At 57.8% G+C, this 18822-nt stretch overlaps 1 protein-coding gene across 4 annotated transcripts in view; it reads right to left on the bottom strand.

Annotated features, from left to right (window-relative positions):
* The window catches only part of PHACTR3 (phosphatase and actin regulator 3), a 142849-nt gene that overhangs the window by 13651 nt on the left and 110376 nt on the right, over positions 1-18822 (bottom strand). For all 4 annotated transcript variants that reach the window (XM_081097946.1, XM_081097945.1, XM_081097948.1 and 1 more), the window contains 3 exons: positions 18072-18246; positions 17188-17435; positions 8759-8912 (listed from right to left, as the gene is read on the bottom strand). In XM_081097946.1, the coding sequence (XP_080954072.1) occupies positions 8759-8912; positions 17188-17435; positions 18072-18246 (577 nt within the window). The remainder of the gene's footprint in view (positions 1-8758; positions 8913-17187; positions 17436-18071; positions 18247-18822) is intronic.

Consider the following 18822-nt stretch of genomic DNA (forward strand, 5'->3'; position numbering starts at 1 on the left):
GAGGTGGCCGGGGATGGAGGAGACCCGGGAGGTGGCCGGGGGTGGAGGAGAGGACCCGGGAGGTGGCCGGGGATGGAGGAGAGGACCCGGGAGGTGGCCGGGGATGGAGGAGAGGACCCGGGAGGTGGCCGGGGATGGAGGAGAGGACCCGGGAGGTGGCCGGGGATGGAGGAGACCCGGGAGGTGGCCGGGGATGGAGGAGACCCGGGAGGTGGCCGGGGATGGAGGAGACCCGGGAGGTGGCCGGGGATGGAGGAGACCCGGGAGGTGGCCGGGGATGGAGGAGACCCGGGAGGTGACCGGGGATGGAGGAGAGGACCCGGGAGGTGGCCGGGGATGGAGGAGAGGACCCGGGAGGTGGCCGGGGATGGAGGAGAGGACCCGGGAGGTGACCGGGGATGGAGGAGACCCGGGAGGTGGCCGGGGATGGAGGAGACCCGGGAGGTGGCCGGGGATGGAGGAGACCCGGGAGGTGGCCGGGGATGGAGGAGACCCGGGAGGTGGCCGGGGATGGAGGAGACCCGGGAGGTGACCGGGGATGGAGGAGAGGACCCGGGAGGTGGCCGGGGATGGAGGAGAGGACCCGGGAGGTGGCCGAGGATGGAGGAGACCTGGGAGGTGACCGAGGATGGAGGAGAGGACCCGGGAGGTGACCGGGGATGGAGGAGACCCGGGAGGTGGCCGGGGATGGAGGAGACCTGGGAGGTGACCGAGGATGGAGGAGAGGACCCGGGAGGTGGCCGAGGATGGAGGAGACCCGGGAGGTGACCGGGGATGGAGGAGACCCGGGAGGTGGCCGGGGATGGAGGAGAGGACCCGGGAGGTGACCGGGGATGGAGGAGACCCGGGAGGTGACCGGGGATGGAGGAGACCTGGGAGGTGACCGAGGATGGAGGAGAGGACCCGGGAGGTGACCGGGGATGGAGGAGACCCGGGAGGTGACCGGGGATGGAGGAGACCCGGGAGGTGGCCGGGGATGGAGGAGAGGACCCGGGAGGTGGCCGGGGATGGAGGAGACCCGGGAGGTGGCCGGGGATGGAGGAGACCCGGGAGGTGGCCGGGGATGGAGGAGACCCGGGAGGTGGCCGGGGATGGAGGAGACCCGGGAGGTGGCCGGGGATGGAGGAGAGGACCCGGGAGGTGGCCGGGGATGGAGGAGACCCGGGAGGTGGCCGGGGATGGAGGAGACCCGGGAGGTGGCCGGGGATGGAGGAGACCCGGGAGGTGGCCGGGGATGGAGGAGACCCGGGAGGTGGCCGGGGATGGAGGAGACCCGGGAGGTGGGCGGGGATGGAGGAGAGGACCCGGGAGGTGGCCGGGGATGGAGGAGACCCGGGAGGTGGCCGGGGATGGATGAGACCCGGGAGGTGGCCGGGGATGGAGGAGACCCGGGAGGTGACCGGGGATGGAGGAGACCCGGGAGGTGGCCGGGGATGGAGGAGACCCGGGAGGTGGCCGGGGATGGAGGAGAGGACCCGGGAGGTGGCCGGGGATGGAGGAGACCCGGGAGGTGGCCGGGGATGGAGGAGAGGACCCGGGAGGTGGCCGGGGATGGAGGAGACCCGGGAGGTGGCCGGGGATGGAGGAGACCCGGGAGGTGGCCGGGGATGGAGGAGACCCGGGAGGTGACCGGGGATGGAGGAGAGGACCCGGGAGGTGACCGGGGATAGAGGAGACCCGGGAGGTGACCGGGGATGGAGGAGACCCGGGAGGTGACCGGGGATGGAGGAGAGGACCCGGGAGGTGGCCGGGGATGGAGGAGACCCGGGAGGTGACCGGGGATGGAGGAGAGGACCCGGGAGGTGGCCGGGGATGGAGGAGACCCGGGAGGTGACCGGGGATGGAGGAGAGGACCCCTGACAGCTGGGTGGCCAGGACCCTAGAGCGGGTCTGGAGAATAAACGATGTGCTGTCCCATTCACATTCCTCAGGCTGTCAGATTTCCCTGGGACCAGCACTGAGGCCGCCCAGGGGCACTGAGTCCAAATTTGAGTCCCAGCCCTGCCATCTGCCCAGGTGGGGGGGGGGGGGGGAGCGGGGAGGGGGGGCGACCCAGGATAACAGCTCCCATATCTGAGCCTCCCAGCCCCTGGCCCATGAGCCCAGGGGCACTGAGGGGTCCAGAACATGAAAGCAGGGAGCGCTTTCCATGATGGGCCCAGGCTGGGCCTCGCCCCACTGGGTGCACACGCCCTCCTCACTTCCTCCTGGGCGGAGGCCACCGCAGCAGCAGCAGCAGCAGGGAGCCGGCCCAGCAGCAACTCACAGGCAGGCCGCCTTCTGCCTCTTGGGAAGCCTGACAGCCCCCTCGCGGGCCAAGAGGCTCTTCCACGGGGTCTCCTACGGTGCCTGCCCCACCTCAGCAAGTCTGGGGGCAATGGTGGGGTGGGGTCCAGTCCAGTGCCCGAGGCACAAGGCAGAGGCCCAACAACGGGGTAAGCAAGAGAATCCTGGACAATAAGATACCGAGGCACAGAGAGACAGACTCCTAGCTGTCCTGGATTTTAAAGAAACAGCATCATCTACCCACCACCGCCTGCGGGACATGGACCCCCACCAGCCCAGCGAGGGAGGCAGCGCCTGTGCCCAGGGCCTGTGGGAAGCACTCCGTGTCCCTGACCACACGCCCCGAACCTGTGCACGTCACCTGCCCTTTTTTACCTTGGCCTCCTCCCTGGGCCCCTGTCTTGGAGGCAGTGCCCACGTCCACTTGGCTCCTCCTCCTTCCCCAGGATCTGATACTGACAGTGGCACACAGAGGCTGCTGGGACGTGTCTGTCCTTGAGCGGAAATGTCGTGGCGGAAGTCGTCCCTGAGGAGGGGATGGCCTAGCTGTCCACGTCACCCAAGGGCTCTCAGAGTTACCCTCTCCCTCCTCTTCCTCAGCTGCCGCCACCAGCCATGCTGCCCCAGGCCCAGACTGGACAGCGGGTGTGTGGGGCACAGGACAATGCCCCGTGCGGCCTCCGATCACACTGCTTGGGAGATGGCTGCGACCCGACAAGGAATGTGTCTCGCTCGTTTGCTCAGTCCTTCTTTGTTCCCTCGACCTGTCTGGTCACACAGTGAACCTGCACTCCGGCAGCAGCAGAGCTGCTGGCTTCCAGCTCAATCTCCACTCTCCGGAAGGAGCGTCGGAAAGCTGACTCTATTCAGCGGAGCCTCTTTGCTAGCGAAGATGGCCACATGATGAAGTTGTGACCCAGGGACTGCAGGTAAAGGTGTGCTGAGGAGCTTCTGGGGGGATCCTTCCTGAACAGCTGTCTTGGCTGGGATGTATGCACTTTTGGGACTTGAACGTGATATCTGGGGCTCCTGCAGCCACACTGGACCATCTATACTAATAAAAGGGTAATATGCTAATTAGACCGGGAGACCTTCTGGACGTCCTTCCAGACAAAGCCACGGTGGCAGGGCCAAGGCAGAGGTGGTTAGGGGTGATCAGGCCAGGAGGGGAGGGCAGTTGGGAGTGATCAGGCCTGGGGGGGGGGGGCAGTTGAGGGCAAGCAGGCCAGCAGAGGGGAGCAGTTGGGGGCAAACAGGCTGGCAGTGGGGGCAGTTGGGGGCAATCAGACCAGCAGAGGGGACAGTTGGGGGTGAGCAGGCCAGGAGGCAGAGTGGTTAGGGGTGATCAGGCAGGCAGGCAGGTGAGCAATTAGGAGCCAGTGGTCCCAGATTGCAAGAGGGATGTCTGACTGCTGGTTTGTAGGATCGGGCCTAAACTGGCAGTCGGACATCCCTTGAGGGGTCCCAGATTAGAAAGGGTGCAGGCCGGGCTGAGGGACACCCCCCCCCCCCCCCCGCCCCGGCCCCGTGCATAAATTTTGTGCACCAGGCCACTAATAGAGGATAATTGAGCAGGAAGCTAAAGGAGCCTGGATCCTTAGAGACTGTGGAACCACCAGGCCAGGCCTGACTGTCTACAACTATTTCATGAAGCAGGGTGGTTCCAGGTCTGGCATCCAGAGCCAGATGGCCAGCTGGGTCCAATCTCAGTCCATCACTTACCAGCTGTGCGACTTTGTACATCTTAGCTACCCTCTCTGAGCAATTACATCTCAGACTTGAGTGAATGCAGGCGCAGCACAGTCCCTGGCATGGAACATGAGTTAGTGAATGTTAGCTGTCATTGCACTAGCATTGCTACGATTGCCACTCACACAGCATGAGCCCTGTCCGGGTAAGGCAGGCTGGTACAGTCAGTCCCTGCAAACAGCCGCGCTCAGGCAGGCCAGGTGACTCCTCGGGGCTCACTCAGTCCTCACTTCCAGCCGGACGACCTCAAATCCAGCAGGCCACCTGCTCCCCCGGGTCAGGAGTCATGTTTATAGACACTGACGGGAGATGGATGTGGTCTTGCATTTTCTTACAAAACATACTGTACCTTCCTGGACAGATTCCCAAGCAACTGAGGAAAACAGACAGCAGCTGACCCGGGGAGGACTCGAAGGACTCGGCATGCTCCACATCAGCACCAAACCAGGGAGCCGAGCCTGCCCCGCAGGGGCCACAGCCCCACCCGCGCTCTCCCTCCCGGGCACCCTCAGTGCTGCGCCAGCGCCAAGGGTTGTGCTGATGAGCTCCAAGGCTTAGGTTTTGTCAAACCTTTCCCACTCAGGAGCTGTTTCCTATTGCTTAGCTGCTACACCTAAAGGCAGACGGTGCCCTGCCGGTTGCTCAGTGGTTAGAGCATCAGCCCATGGAATGAAGGGTCCCGAGTTTGATTCCGTGCAAGGGCACATACCACGGTTGCAGGCTCGATCTCTGGCCCTGGTCAGGGCATATGCAGGGAGGCAACCAATCAATGTGTCTCTCTCTCCGTCTCTCCCTCTCCCTTCCACTCTCTCTAAAGACCAATGGGAAAAAAAATCCTCAGGTGAGGACTAACAAAAATAAATAAATAAAAGTAGAACGTGTACAAGCCACAGTTCGAGGACTGCACTGGCCTCACCTGTCTTCCTCCAGGACAGGGGTCATGTCATTGTCCCCACAACCTCCCAGAGCCCGTGCACAGCCCCATCCCACCCTCCCCACAACCTCCCATGGGCCCGCCCCTGTCCCACCCTCCCCACCACATTGCACAGGGCCCTCGGGTTCCTTTGCATTTTGTAATAAATCCTTGAAAGTGCCTTAACAATCAGGCCTTCTTGACCCTGAAGGCCGTGCAGTATCTGAGGGCACGCTCCTCGCCACAGCAGCAGCGGGCAGGTGGTGTCGAGTCAGGGCCTGGGAGGGTTTATCTGGACAGAACAGGCCTGACCTCTGTGTGGCCCGAGGTTTTATATTGTGGAGACTGAATCACTAGCTACTCACTGGACGCCCCGAGGGCTTGGGGAACAAGTGGGGTAAAATGTGCTTCATCACAAAAGGCGGCAAAGCAGAGAAATTGCTAAACACAAATTGTCATTATTCCTGAAGCTCAAAATCCAAAGAGCGGGACTCTGCCCAGGCCAGCCACGGGGTGGCCCTACCTCACCATCCACCAGGTCACTGCTGGGGACTGAGGTCGCAGGGGGACCTGCAGGTCTGTGAGAGCCTGGTCCTGCCCCACCCTCTGCTGCCCACCACTTTCAAGTCTCCCTTTCTGTCCAGGCGGGAGTCCGCAGGAGCCCCCGGCCCGGCCGTCGGTGTGGCCTTCACTCCCCTGGACCACGGAGAGAGGAAGCCCCAGATGTCCAGGGGGCTGAGAGCCCATGTTTCCTACGTGCTTCCCACCAACCTATCAAGGACTAGACATTATTGATCGTGATGAAGATGACGATGAAGGGGAAGCGGAAGGCAAAGATGGTGAAGATAATGATATGGATGTGGATGACAATGTTGACAGTAAAGACAAAGGAGATAATGAGGAAGATGAAGGTGATGAAGATGTTGGCAAAAATGTGGTGAAGATGGTGAAGATAAAGAGGGTGATGATAATGAAGAGCTTGAGGAAGAAGGTGGAGATGGTGATGAAAACAAAGCTGATGAAGATGACAACGGTGACCCTAACACTTGGTGATGACTGGGACGGGCCTCAGGTGTGGTGCCCCCTCCACCTGGGGGCAGTAACTGGGAAAATGTCCACAGGGCCTGGCGCTGCTCCGGGGGTGGGAAACAGGCAAGTGGTGACGGCTTCTTTGTGGGTAAGGAAAATGTTCTAAAATCGTGGCGATGGATACTCAGCTCTTTGGTGTGGTGAAGGAACTGAGATTGGTGGCTGCAGAACAGTCGCGGGATATAAAGGACAGCGCACGGAATACAGCCCACAGCTTTGCAGTCACTGTGTGAGGGTGCAGGTGGGGCCAGCCTCCTCAGGGACACCTGGTAAGGGAGGTCATGTCCGAGCCCCATGCCGTGCATCTGAAGCTAACGTAACAGTGATGTCAATTGTAATTGAAAAACATTTTTTAATTTATAAAAAAAAAAATAGACTTAGTTTTCTGCTCTGTAAAATGGTGATGACAATAACACCCACTTTGCAGGTTCCTGTAAGGATTAAAGTAAAGGAGGGAAAGTAAGCAGCCCTCGTGCACAGGGTCAGCCCTGAAAACTATGGCGGCACCCCGACCGCAGACGCCTCTTAAACGGTGTGTGCGGCCGGTGCTGAACTCCAGGCACGCCTACTGTGCGGGCGTGGGAGCTGGGGACCCCGGCTTCCCGTCACCTACACAGGTGCTGAGCGAGCGGGCCCTGCAGAGGGGGTGGGGCTCGTCACAGAGCTTCACTCCTCCGAAGGGGACTGAACGTACTGGGGTCCCCAGGTCCGGCACAGAGGGTGTGGGGGTGGGGAACACCGTGACCACTTCCACCAGAAAAGCCCCGGGAGCACTCAATCACATTTTAAGGATCTGGAAATAAAACAAAAACACCAACTGCCCTTCAGGACGTGGAGGGAATGGCACGTTGCCATGGCAACCAGAGGCTGACTTAGTCACCAAGTGCTGGCGGGAGAACCTCAGGAAGGAGGCAAAACAAAGACAAAGGGATCCATTAAACCCTTTCTGCAGGGCAACCAACTGGGCGGGCGGGTCCGACCTCCGGCGATTTCTCACTGGCTGCTCCGCGTGGAGTTCCGGGGGTGCTTTTCCATTTTTAACATGACGACAAACATCCAAGGCGCTATTACTACATTCTAGTTCAATGTGTAAAATTACGGTCTCTGGGTAACAGAGGGCTTCCTGGCGCCCGGCAGGCGGGTCCCGCCTCTGCACTCAGAGCAGCACTGCCAACCCCGTCCTGCATCTGAATCACAGGTACTATCACGGGGTCTCACGATCGTCCCTTAAATTAATTCACTTAATATTCTACGTGAAAGGAGAACGCGGCTCCTTTATGAAATAGAAAACCGCTGTGCATTGGCCTCTTCGGAAGACACTGCAAAAATACTCTGCGGAGTAAATATATTTTTCACCTCTGAGTAGCGAAGGGTTTTTGAAACATGGCAGAGACGGGTGAGCCATGCACGATAACAGACGTCAGCCAACTTTGTGGGCCTGTGTTTGTAAACAAAGTGTTGTTGGCACAGCTATGCATCACACCAGTCATGGCGAACCTTCTGAGCCCGGCGTGTCAGCATTTTGAAAAACCCTAACTTAACTCTGGTGCCGTGTCACATATAGAAATTTTTTGATATTTGCAACCATAGTAAAACAAAGACTTATATTTTTGATATTTATTTTATATATTTAAACGCCATTTAACCAAGAAAAATCAACCAAAAAAATGAGTTCGCGAGTCATAGGTTCACCATCACGGCATTACACTCAGTCCACGCCGCCTGCTAACCCAGCGCACACAGTCTCGACCTGGCCCCTCGAAGCAAAAGTCTGCCAACGCCTAAAGTATCTGATTGGTGACCTGTGCCCTTAAAAGTGCCAAATGCTGCACATCCAAGGGAAGCGAACAAAACAAAAATGCAAGTCTCTCACGGGAGGACTGCACCATCAGAGAGCTGAGGCAGGGGCAGAGCCAGCACTTCCACAGTAACCCCTCCAATGTGACAATGGAGACCACCGCAGGTAAGGAACGGGAAAGGAAGAAGAAGCCAAAAGAGCTGACACACACTGAAAAAACTGCTCCATCTCACTAAAATGGGAAATGACCAAATGAAACTTATGTGACTGCACCCGCATCAGCGAGCCCGGCTCATCGCGCTGACACAGTGAGCGGCACGAGGTTGGGCGGCAGGAACTGGGAAGACTGAACCTAGTCCTGACCTTAGCCCTAGCCCTAACCCCAACCACAACCCTAACCCCAGCCCCAACTCTACCCCAACCCCAGCCCTAACCCCAGCCCCAACTCTACCCCAACCCCAGCCCTAACCCCAGCCCCAACTCTACCCCAACCCCAACCCTAACCCCAGCCCCAACTCTACCCCAACCCCAGCCCTAACCCCAGCCCTAACCCCAACCCCAACCCTAACCCCAGCCCCAACTCTACCCCAACCCCAACCCTAACCCCAACCCCAACCCTAACTGGCAGAGATTGAACCAGGACCGCTACTTCGAGGAGCACGGAAGCACAGCCTGGTGAGGGGGCAGCGCGCTGTGTGCCGCCACTCCCGCAGGAGGACATGTGCAGAGGCCAAGGGTGCCGCTGAGCGCGTGACTGCAAAGGACCAGCCCCACGACAAGGGCCAAGTGTGGGGAGTGGCGAGCCCAGCAACCCACGGAGGTGCGTGCTCAGAGCCCACTGAGGTGCCGGGGGAGATGGGAGACTCGCGGGGCTCCGCTGCAGCCAGCCTCAGCTCTGCCCGCTGCCCGCCCAGCTTACTTACTTGGAGAGTTTCATCTCTATCTGCTGCCGGATCTCCTGCCGCTCCTCATCCGTCCTCCGGGGGAAAATGTTCCGGTCCTCCAGCTCCTGCTTGCTGGGCCGGTTCCTCAGTCTCACGGCCAGCAGCTCCTTCTTGCATTTCCTCGGCAGAGTTCCTGGGGGAGCCAGGGAGGTGCAGCAAAGACAGTGTTAGGAGTGCGGTCAGCGTGTCCCTGCAGCCCCCACCTGCCTGGGGAAAGGGTGTGGACAGAGCGAGGGGCGCTGTCAGCTTGTGGTGACTTCCAGGGGAACAGCGGTGACAGGGCCGGCAACGGTGCCATCTCCCACCTCTATGGTGGCGGGTCGGTCACATGGCCAAGTCTCCAGGGCCAGTGCTGGGCGACACCAGTTGCCCCAGCTGATTATTAATAGCATCCACTTTTTTTTCAAAAGTGTCCACGTTTGGGTCATAACTTACAGTTTCTTTACCCACGGCAACCCTCCCCACTGCCCGCTACCCTCTGGCCAGGTGGCTCTTTCAGTTCCTGGAATGTCCCCCCTGGGCCACACCCGCGCCTGTCCTCTGCCGGGGCCTGCTCTGCCACATCGTCCGGGGCTGGCCTCTTGCTGAGCCCTGTGCCAGCCTCGAACCATCTCCTCAGACAGGTCTGCCGGGCTCTGTCACTATCACCCTATTAACTCCGCCCTCACATGCCTCTCCGCTGTTCGTTAGTTTATTCTGTCTCTCCCACGAGACTTAACTTCAACTGTCGTCTGCTCTCCAGGTCCCAGGACAGTGCTGGCAAAGTAGGTTATTAGTGATCACTGCTGAGTGAAGAGATGGGGCAGGGCTGGCTCAGGGTCCAGGAGGTGGAGGCAACCCTATTTCTGCACGTGTCAAGTCAGGGGGTGGAATCCGGGCAGGAGTAAGATCCTGGGGGACATGCCCTGCCAGTTGACAGCATGTTGGCCTGCGGACTGAAGGGTCCCAGGTTTGATTCCCAGGTCAAGGGCACATACCTGGGTTGGGGGCTCGATCCCTAACAGGGGACATGCAGGAGGCAGCCAATCAATGGCTCCCTCATCATTGATGTTTCTCTCTCTCATTCCCTCTTCCTCTCTGAAATCAATAAAAATATATTTTTTTACAAAAGGGTCCTGGGGGACAGAATGTCTGGACTCACTTCAGAGCAGGACTGGAGTGTGGCTGCAAACACAGGCGGGGTCACTCGGCTGGGAACGGGGTGTCCAGCTCACAGCCTCCTGAACAGCAGAGCCCCACCTGCCTCACAGCGGGTGATGCAGACCACAGGTGTGCAGGGCGTGTGTTGCTAGGAGCATAGATGTAAATCCTGGGGCTCAAACCATCACCCCACGTGGTCTCTCCCATAATAGTTTGAAGACAAACTATTTCTTAAGAAAAAAGCCTCCCAAAAGAAAGTCAGTTCCTCGTGTGGGAGATGAAAATTCAAAGAAATAAGTCTAATAACATGATTGTTTCACAGAAGGTTAGGATGAAGTAAGACAAAAAGTTGGACTCAGCTGAGGCTTGGATTCTAATCTGAACTTATTTATGTGTTTTATAGAGAAAAGAGAAAAATAATGACCCCCAAAACCATGTCAGCAAGGGCTCCAGCCTGAATTTCGGTCCCAGCTCCATGGACAGCACGGGCCCTGTGCTTACAGAACCACGAAGACCCTGGCGGGCGCGCTTGTCTCAGTGGGTCCTGCCTGTGTGCTCTGGGGGAGACTGGCTACAGTGGCATGGGGAGTCAAAGGCCCCTCAAAGGGACCAAGCCATCGTGAATGTCAAGGGTCTAACCCAGCCGTAGGCAAACTATGGCCCGCGGGCCGGATCCGGCCCGTTTGAAATGAATAAAACTAAAAAAAAAAAAAAAAGACCGTACCCTTTTATGTAATGATGTTTACTTTGAATTTATATTAGTTCACACAAACATGCCATCCATGCTTTTGTTCCGGCCCTCCGGTCCAGTTTAAGAACCCATTGTGGCCCTCGAGTCAAAAAGTTTGCCCACCCCTGGTAACCCATGGCGGGAAGCGACTGCCACTCCCAGAGAACTAGAATACGCTTAACCACAAAACTATGCTGGCTGTGGCTAACTGTTTCCACTTCTGATCAAGTCCCTAAGCCTCTGCAAACAGACCAGGTGTCATTACAAACTTCAGTCCCACTGTCCGTAACTGAGGACCCTTGCCCCAGAGAGCTCCAGATGCAACTGATCATTCACCCACATGAAATCTGTGCACGGGCCAAGCCCTCCTCTGCTCACCATCCAGCCTCCATGAGCATACTGAGCACACAGTAGGGCTGCAACAAACACACCTCAGGTCTCCCCAAGGCATCGGGACATTACCAGGTTTTGCTACTTAAAAGTCAGCAAAGGACATTTCCAAACATGTAGCTTAAAATGAGTGCTTTTCATGAATGGAGACGTGCACCTACCCAACCGGTGCGAGTGCCTGGCCAGCACGTGCCCAGGGCGCGCTGGGCAGGCGGGCGGTGAGAACCAGCCAGGACACCCTTCTGTCCAGACTGGGGCCAGCAATCTCCTCCCAAAGGCTCCCAGAAACCCCTGCTGGCTGAGCTTTGGGCCAGAAGTCCTACCGCCAGGAGTCTGCCTCCCGAAACAAACGGACGAGCACATAAAAGACACCTCCAGGGTGACCATCGGCCTCATTTATGAGCGTGAGAAATGAAAGCACCTGGATTTCCCACAAGAGGGGAAAATGTACCCCTGAATATGGTGATCCCAGGGAGACAGCGGGGGCAGGTGTCCCTGAGGAACAAGGCCAGTCACGATGAGGCTGTGAGAAGCGACGTGTAGAAAGGTATGCTTGTGTATCGTACAGGCATACAGTTGTGTATCTAATTGTGTAAGCATACATGTGAACTTACTACACACCGGCAGAGTGATGCCAGAAATGAATCACTAAGCTTACTAAGTTTAGTTTCCTTTATTTTTTACCCTGAATTATAGTTTTCTGAAATTAAATAATTGTTTTAAAGTAAAAACTTTCAATCCAGAGACAGAGAAGCATCGATCAGACTGTCAAAACCCAGAGGGAAGGCAGGGGATGAAGGGGGAGAGATCAACCAAAAGACTTATGTGCATGCATCTAAGCATAACCAACAGATACAGACACTGGGGGGGGGGCGTGGGGGGGGGGAAATCGGGGGATAAGGACACATATCTAATACCTTAATCAATAAAGACAAAAAGACACAAATAGATTAAAAAGACATAGGAGAAGGATATTCTAATCTAAAACTAATCAGAAGAAAGCTGCAGTGTCTGCTACTGTCAGACAAGGTAGATTGCAGAGCAAAGAGCCCTACCAGGAACAGACAGATCTCTCATAGCGATAAGGGGACGACGTCAGGAGGGCAGACTGATCCTGAATGCTTATGGCCCTATTAAGTGGTTCAAATACTGAAGCAGAAACTGACAGGTCAGAGACAGTTGGAGTTGGCGAACCCTCCAAGCAGCTGGCAGAATGGGCAGGCAGACGTGTGAGGGTGAGGCAGGTGTGAACACCATTCTCAAGCAATTGGATTTGGTTAACATTTATAAAAACATGCGACCCCAAACCGAAAAATACACATTCTTTAAAGTGCACGGTGACCTTCACCAAAAGAACCATATTCTGGACAGTTCGACGTCTTAATACATTTAAAAGTACTCCTGTCACACTAAGCATGTGCTCTGCTCAGAGTGCGATTGAATTGGAAATCAATAATAAAAATATCTCTTGAAAAATACCCAACTCTTTGGAAACGAAATAAAAAAACTTTTGAATAATCCATAGTTTCAAGAAGAAATCGAAGGGGAAATTAGAAAGCATTTTGAAGTAAATAAAAATACAACCTATCATAAGGGTTTTGGTGGAAACATTTACAGCATCAAATGCAGCTATTAGAAAAGAAGAAAGGACTTGAATCAGTGCCCTCAGAGTCCATCTCAACAAACTAGGAAAGGAAGAGCAAATTAAAATCAAGAAAGTAGAAAAACTAATAAGGATCAGAGCAGAAACCGATAAAATCAAACATAGAAAAACAACAAAGAAAATATTAGAATCCAAGAGCTGGTTCTTTGAGAAGAGCAATAAAATTGATCAAACTGCCCGACTGGCATGGCTCAGTGGTTGAGTGTCGACCTATGAACTAGCTAGCAGGTCATGGTTCGATTCCGTCGGTCGAGGCACATGCCAGGGTTGTGGGCTTGATCTCCAGTGGGGGGCGTGCAGGAGGCAGCCAATCAGTGATTCTCTCTCCCTCTCCCTTCCTCTCTGAGATCAATAAAAAGATATTTTAAAAAACCATTTGATCAAACTGTAGCCAGACTTATCGGGGAGGCGGGTGAATGAGGAACCCCATGTCAGGAAGTGGAGGGCAGTAGCTGCCTCTGGTTCTGTGCCAGCCTCTGAGGCTCACTCAGGAAGAAATATAGAACCCAAACAGGCTTACATCTACCAACAAATGTACGTTCCAGTTAAAAACCTTCCTCCACACACAAACAGAAGCCCTGCAGGGCCAGACGGGTGCTCTCATAAACTCCATGAAACACGTTGAGAAGTAAACACCAATTCTACACACATTATTCTAGAATCTAGAGAAACATCAAAACAAAGGGGACACTGAAAACTCACACCATCAGGCCAGAGCTCTCTGGGTTGTCAAAACCAGAAAAGAGAATTAAAGAAAACTAAAGACTAACCGCTCCTGTGAGCATCGATGTAAAATTCTAAACAAAATTTCAGCAAATCAAACTCGACAGCTGAAGTGCTCACCCAGCCTGACCAGCTGGGAGTGAGGCGGCCGAGCACTTGGAAAGCAACCACCGTCACTCCCCAAATCAAGAAACTTCGAAGGAGAAACCATGTGCTGACCTCAAGGCCGCGCTTTGACCCCGGCCCGGCCCCGGCCCCGGAGCTGCAAGGGACCCAGGAGACTTCACGCGGGAAGAAGGGGAGGGACAGACGTGGGCTGCCCTGGGTCCCAGCAGAGGTCTGGCTCAGAGAAGCATGTTCTCTCACTCGGGCACAGAAATGACACAAGCTCGTGGCGAACAGCTCACGGCTAACAGCTGTGGTGGAAGATCACCCCCCGCACCCCCTCGCACCTCCAGCAACCACCACCAGAGCTCACCCACTCTCCTTCCAGACCTGCGTCTGCTCAACCGACGCTCACAGTCCCCGACTCTCAGGTCCCACCGGGCTCGCAAGCCGCACCCTGGCCGCAGCGGCCGAGCTCAGGCGTCGGGCTCGGGTTCCCAGCGGCACGTTCGGAGTGTGGATGCCACGCTGCCTCATCGCTTGCGGGTCCAGCCGCCGAGAATGGACATCCGGGGGCTGTTTGGTTTTGCTCTTTTAACCAAAGCTTAGGGAATGTCCCCTCTCTGCGTTTCCCTGCACATGTATGAACACTCCACCAGCCCCATCCCTGGGACAGCAGGACTGCGGGCCAAGGCCACCGCCTATTTCAGGTCTCCATGGGCACGCCTGGCCCTGCTCCACCCATGTCCTGCCGCTGCCGCTTCCAGAACCGGTCCTGGGCACCCTCTGGGGAGGAGGAGGAATAATGTACAAATGGGAACAGGAGGCCGAGGGGCTCTGGAGTGAGAAAGGAACTCGCCATCTTCCTCTCAATTAGGCCCACTTTGGAATGCACTTTAAGGAAATCACGGAGGCGCCTGAAGTCCTAGCGGCAAGGATGCCAGCGCGTCCTCCCATTGCTAAGGCAGCTGTTTCCCACCCGAAACGGCGATGCTGGAGCCTGGTGGGCTCAGGCACGTGGCTCAGGTGCCAGCCTTTGACGTTGAGTGGGAGGAGGGACGGGTGCCAGGAGAGAGGAGGGCGGCAGGGTTGGCGCCCTGTCCTGGCCACAGGAGTCCCCGCATGGGACTCCAGCCTTCACACAAGCAGGGACACTGTGGGGCCATCTTCAGCTGCTGTGAAATCCTCATTTCAGAGGTCATGCTTTTTAATTCTAGAATTTGCATCGGGTTCTCTCTGACAGTTTCTGTTTCTCTGCAAAGATCCTCCATCTGCTCATGCACCTCGTCCTTGAAGACCCTGGACATGCTCCCAGGCCGGGTCTCCCATGGCTTGAACACGCTCTGACTCCTTAGGCCTGGTTTTCCTGAGGTTCCCAGAGATGGCCTGACCTCTTGGTCACAGCGGGCTTGGTAGAAGCAGCTGCGTCCGCACGCCGGCTCCCGGGAAACTCGCTCTGCACTCGTGAAGCAGGCGGGTGGAAAGGCAAGTACAGTTTCAGTGTCGCTATGAAAAGTTTTGAACTTGAGAGCCTTTTGGAAGAGTCTCAGAGACCACCTCCCCCAGGGTCCCGGGAAGGAAAAAAGAGAGACTGACTGTGTGCTCATGGGGCTCTCTTCACTGCCTGGGCTGGGGTTGCCATTCAGCTCTGGGTTCACAGGGCCGGCTGCTGGGAGGGGCCTCCCCAGCCCTAGAAATGGAGCATCTGATGCTGATGATTAGAGGACTCCAGTGGGCGGGACGAAGCCTGCAGAGGCTCCGGAGCAGTAAGCTCAGTGGGTGAGGAAGTGAGTAGCGAGCAGCACAGTTCTCATGATGAATAAGATGCATGTGCTGCCCTCGGCCTCGGCACCACAGAGCCCCACACATGACGAGGCAGCCACGACAAGGGAGCGGGTTTGGACCCGAGAGAAGCAAATAACCACGGACCCTTGCTGGTGCCGCCAGGCAGCGCGGAGTCGTTCCTGGGGCTCTCCTGTGCACAGCTCCCCCGCAGTGGCAGTTCATGTATAGACTTTTCTATAACGAAGCGTTTTGTCTCAGACGCGGCTAATGGTGAGGGAGCGGCGACCGAGAACATGACCAGAGCTAACCCTGCGTGCTGGCTCGGCCGCAGGGGCTCAGGGACCCACGTTCCGGACGGCAGTCGGAGCTCAGGTGAGACGGCAGGACTCGCAGCAGGCCTGACGCGCAGCGGGCCCAGCCCTCCGCACGGTGCCCTTAGGGCTGAGCGTGAGCCTTGACCGTGATCCCTGGACCCGGGTGCCCACAGGAGGCCCCTGTTGGTGGACACTCTGCTGGGCGTTGGCTGGCACAGTCAGCAGCAGGGAGTGGGGCATGGCAGCCACAGCGAGGCTTCTAGGACCAGCTGACCCTCCCTGCACCCCTGTCAGACCACGAACCCGTGTTCACTTAAAAACACCAGGTTGTAGGAGACAAGCCCAGGAGACTCAAGTTGGACGCGCCCTGGAAACACGGCTATCTTCTCATGACACCAGGACGAGGGCTCCCTGGGCCGCAATAGCTCCGCTTTGCAGGCACCATGTCCCTGTCCCCAGGGGCAGGGCACAGTCCAGATTTGGAGGAGTGACCGGGACCCGTGGGTGCTCAGGCAGCATGCAGAGCCACTGGCCAGCGGCTGCTTGCCGACTCTAACTTGGACCCAGGCCCTGTGAGGACCAGGGGAGCACGTAGGTACTGCCCTTGTGCGGACAACGGTCAGACGCATATGTGAGGTAACGGAAATGATCAGGAACTGATACATTAGTGGAGAGACGGGCAACTAGTGAGATGATGGCAAAAACTCGTGTTGGAGCTCCGAGGGACATGCCAGTGCCGTCCTGGAGCCCAGGGTAAGCCGGTCACGAGGACGCAAGGAGACCGGGACCTGCCAGGGCCACGGGGGCTGGTCCCCCTGAGTCCGGCCACTGGCCCCACTGCCGAGAGCCCCACCTCCATCCACGGCTGCGACCTCACCAGGAGGTGCTTCTAGGAAGAACGATGATATGTCACTAAAGAGCCATCACCCCCCTGGAAGGCCTGCAGCCAGGCCACCCTGGACCCTCCGCAGCGACAGTGCCACTCAGCCGGCCTGCCCTGGCCTGGGCACCGCCTCCCACCCCCATCAAGGGGGTGTCTACAGCGCTGTCTCCCCGAGCCCCCCGTCTCCAGGGTAGGACAGAGCAGCCACCGTGACCTTGACCCTGAACACTGTGCAGACTGATAGAGCTGGACTTCCAGGGTGCGGGCTGTCACGCAGACACCGTTTCGTTGACACTGGAACCAATCCCTCTCCCCTCTCCTCCTCCCTGTAGGGCTCACCTCGCTTTCCGTTAGCACTTTGCTCCCTTCCCCAACCCGGACTCCGGAGCACAACCCGTGCCCGCTGTCCCGTCAATGCCGCCGGCCGAGGCGCAGCTATCTTTCCTCGCACACGCGAACACACGAACACGCAATTATCAAAACAAAACCAGCCCACTCACGTCTCGGCGCCTGAGCCCGTCTGTACCCCCCTTGCTCGTCTTTGGGGGGGCTCCCTCCCGCCCTCACAGGTGCAGACCCGCCCTGTCCTCGGGCTGTGGCAGGAGCGCCACCCCACACTCGGCTCTGTGCCCAGTGACACGGCCTCGTGGGACTGGCCCGGCAGGACCCGCTCACCGGAGATGATGGAGTCGTTCAGCACCTCTTCGTCCTGGTACAGGAGCAGGTCGTCCTGGAGCTCCGAGTGCACCAGCAAGTTCTCCTTGTTCTCCTCCGACGCCTTGGCTGCCGCCCACTTGCCCTCTGAGGCGCCTTCCACGCTCCAGGCCTCCTCCCGCTCCTTGGCCCGCTCCATGCTGGATGCTCGCGACAGGCGGACGTCCACCCGCTTCTTCGGGGACCCTTTGCTGTCCCTCCCTTGAAAACTGAATCAGAAAGGCAGTTCAGGTCAGACGCTGTCTCTTCACCTGGGAAAGCTGCAAAAATGGACGGGCAGGGGTGCTTGTCTGGGCACCGTAATGACCCAGTACCAGAGCGATGTCTCGGCTTCTGTCCCGAACTCACAGGACCAGAAGCGAGAGGCGTGCACACATGGCACTGAATCCGCGGCAGGGGCTGCTGAGAACATGGGGCTCTGAGCAGCACAGACACGCGTGTAACAAAACCTGCCTCACCACCCACAGCAAGTGCTCAGGCCAAGGCTTCTGAGAAGCGAGAAGGGCATGGTGTCTGGCGTTCCCGCCAAGCCCTGGGGGGCCCACAGCCCACGTTGCCCGCAAACAACTTGCTTCTCCTTCACATGCGACAAACCTCGGGAGATCAAGACCAGGGTGAGCCCCGGGAACCACCTGGGACCCCTCACAGAGCGTGACCAAGACCAGCCACAACCAGCTGCAGAGCTGGGTGCAAATGCAAATGCCAGCTCTTTGCCAAAAAAACTATTGAGAACTTCAAGATGGTGACACAGAGCAGTGAGCCAGCCCGGAGACCTCCCAGGTGCACCCCACAAGCGGCCAGCAGGGAGTTTGGCACACAGGTCCCTCGGCCAAGGCAGGGCCTACCTGTCCTGACGGTGCTTGGTGGCCAGTGCCCGGTGCAGCTCCTCGATCACGCGGCTGGGGGGCAGCGGCCGGTGGATGGTGGTGGGATGCGGAGACCCTGTGGGCGTGGGAAGCTGTCCTCGGGGGGGAGGGTCAGTGTTCTTCCCGCTGGAGTCCTGGAGGAGCACAGCCTGGCCTGGGGAGTGAGAGGCCAAGGAGAAGCTGAGTTCACGGGCAGGGAGGCGACAGGAGCCAAGGAGCAGAGAGGACGCAGGTCCCTGCCGGGTGAGCCTGCCCATGCCGGCGTGGCTGGGGCTCCCCCTGGTGCCTGTGCCCCACTGTCCACTAGAGCCACACAGAGCAATGCCGCCGGCCGAGCTGTGCCTTCCCAGGGGACCTTTCACCACCTCTCTCTCAGGTGAGAAACTGAGGCCCAGAAGCCAACTCCAGGTCGTGCACCTTCAGGAGGCGGTGGGGACTGGGAAGGGAACCTGGCAGGTGACCCAGGTGTAGCTGAGGCCACAGGACCCCACGCGAGGAGCTGACCGTCACCCGCTGGGCCGGGGCAGGAAAGCTTGCCTGAGGGGTGGGGCATGCGTTTCCAGGGTCCAGGCCAGTCAAGGGGCAGTTCATACAGAGGGAGGGTGGGGCCTGCGGCGAACAGGAGAGCGGGGCCAGCTTGAGGGGGCTGCTGCGACTCGGGGCTGCCGCATACGAACTTTTCAAAAAAAGCCAGAAATTTGGACTACAGGTGAAAATTCTCCTCTGTGTT

Source organism: Myotis nattereri (genome assembly GCF_964212035.1).
Source record: "Myotis nattereri genome assembly, chromosome: 8".
NCBI classification, from domain to species: domain Eukaryota; kingdom Metazoa; phylum Chordata; class Mammalia; order Chiroptera; family Vespertilionidae; genus Myotis; species Myotis nattereri.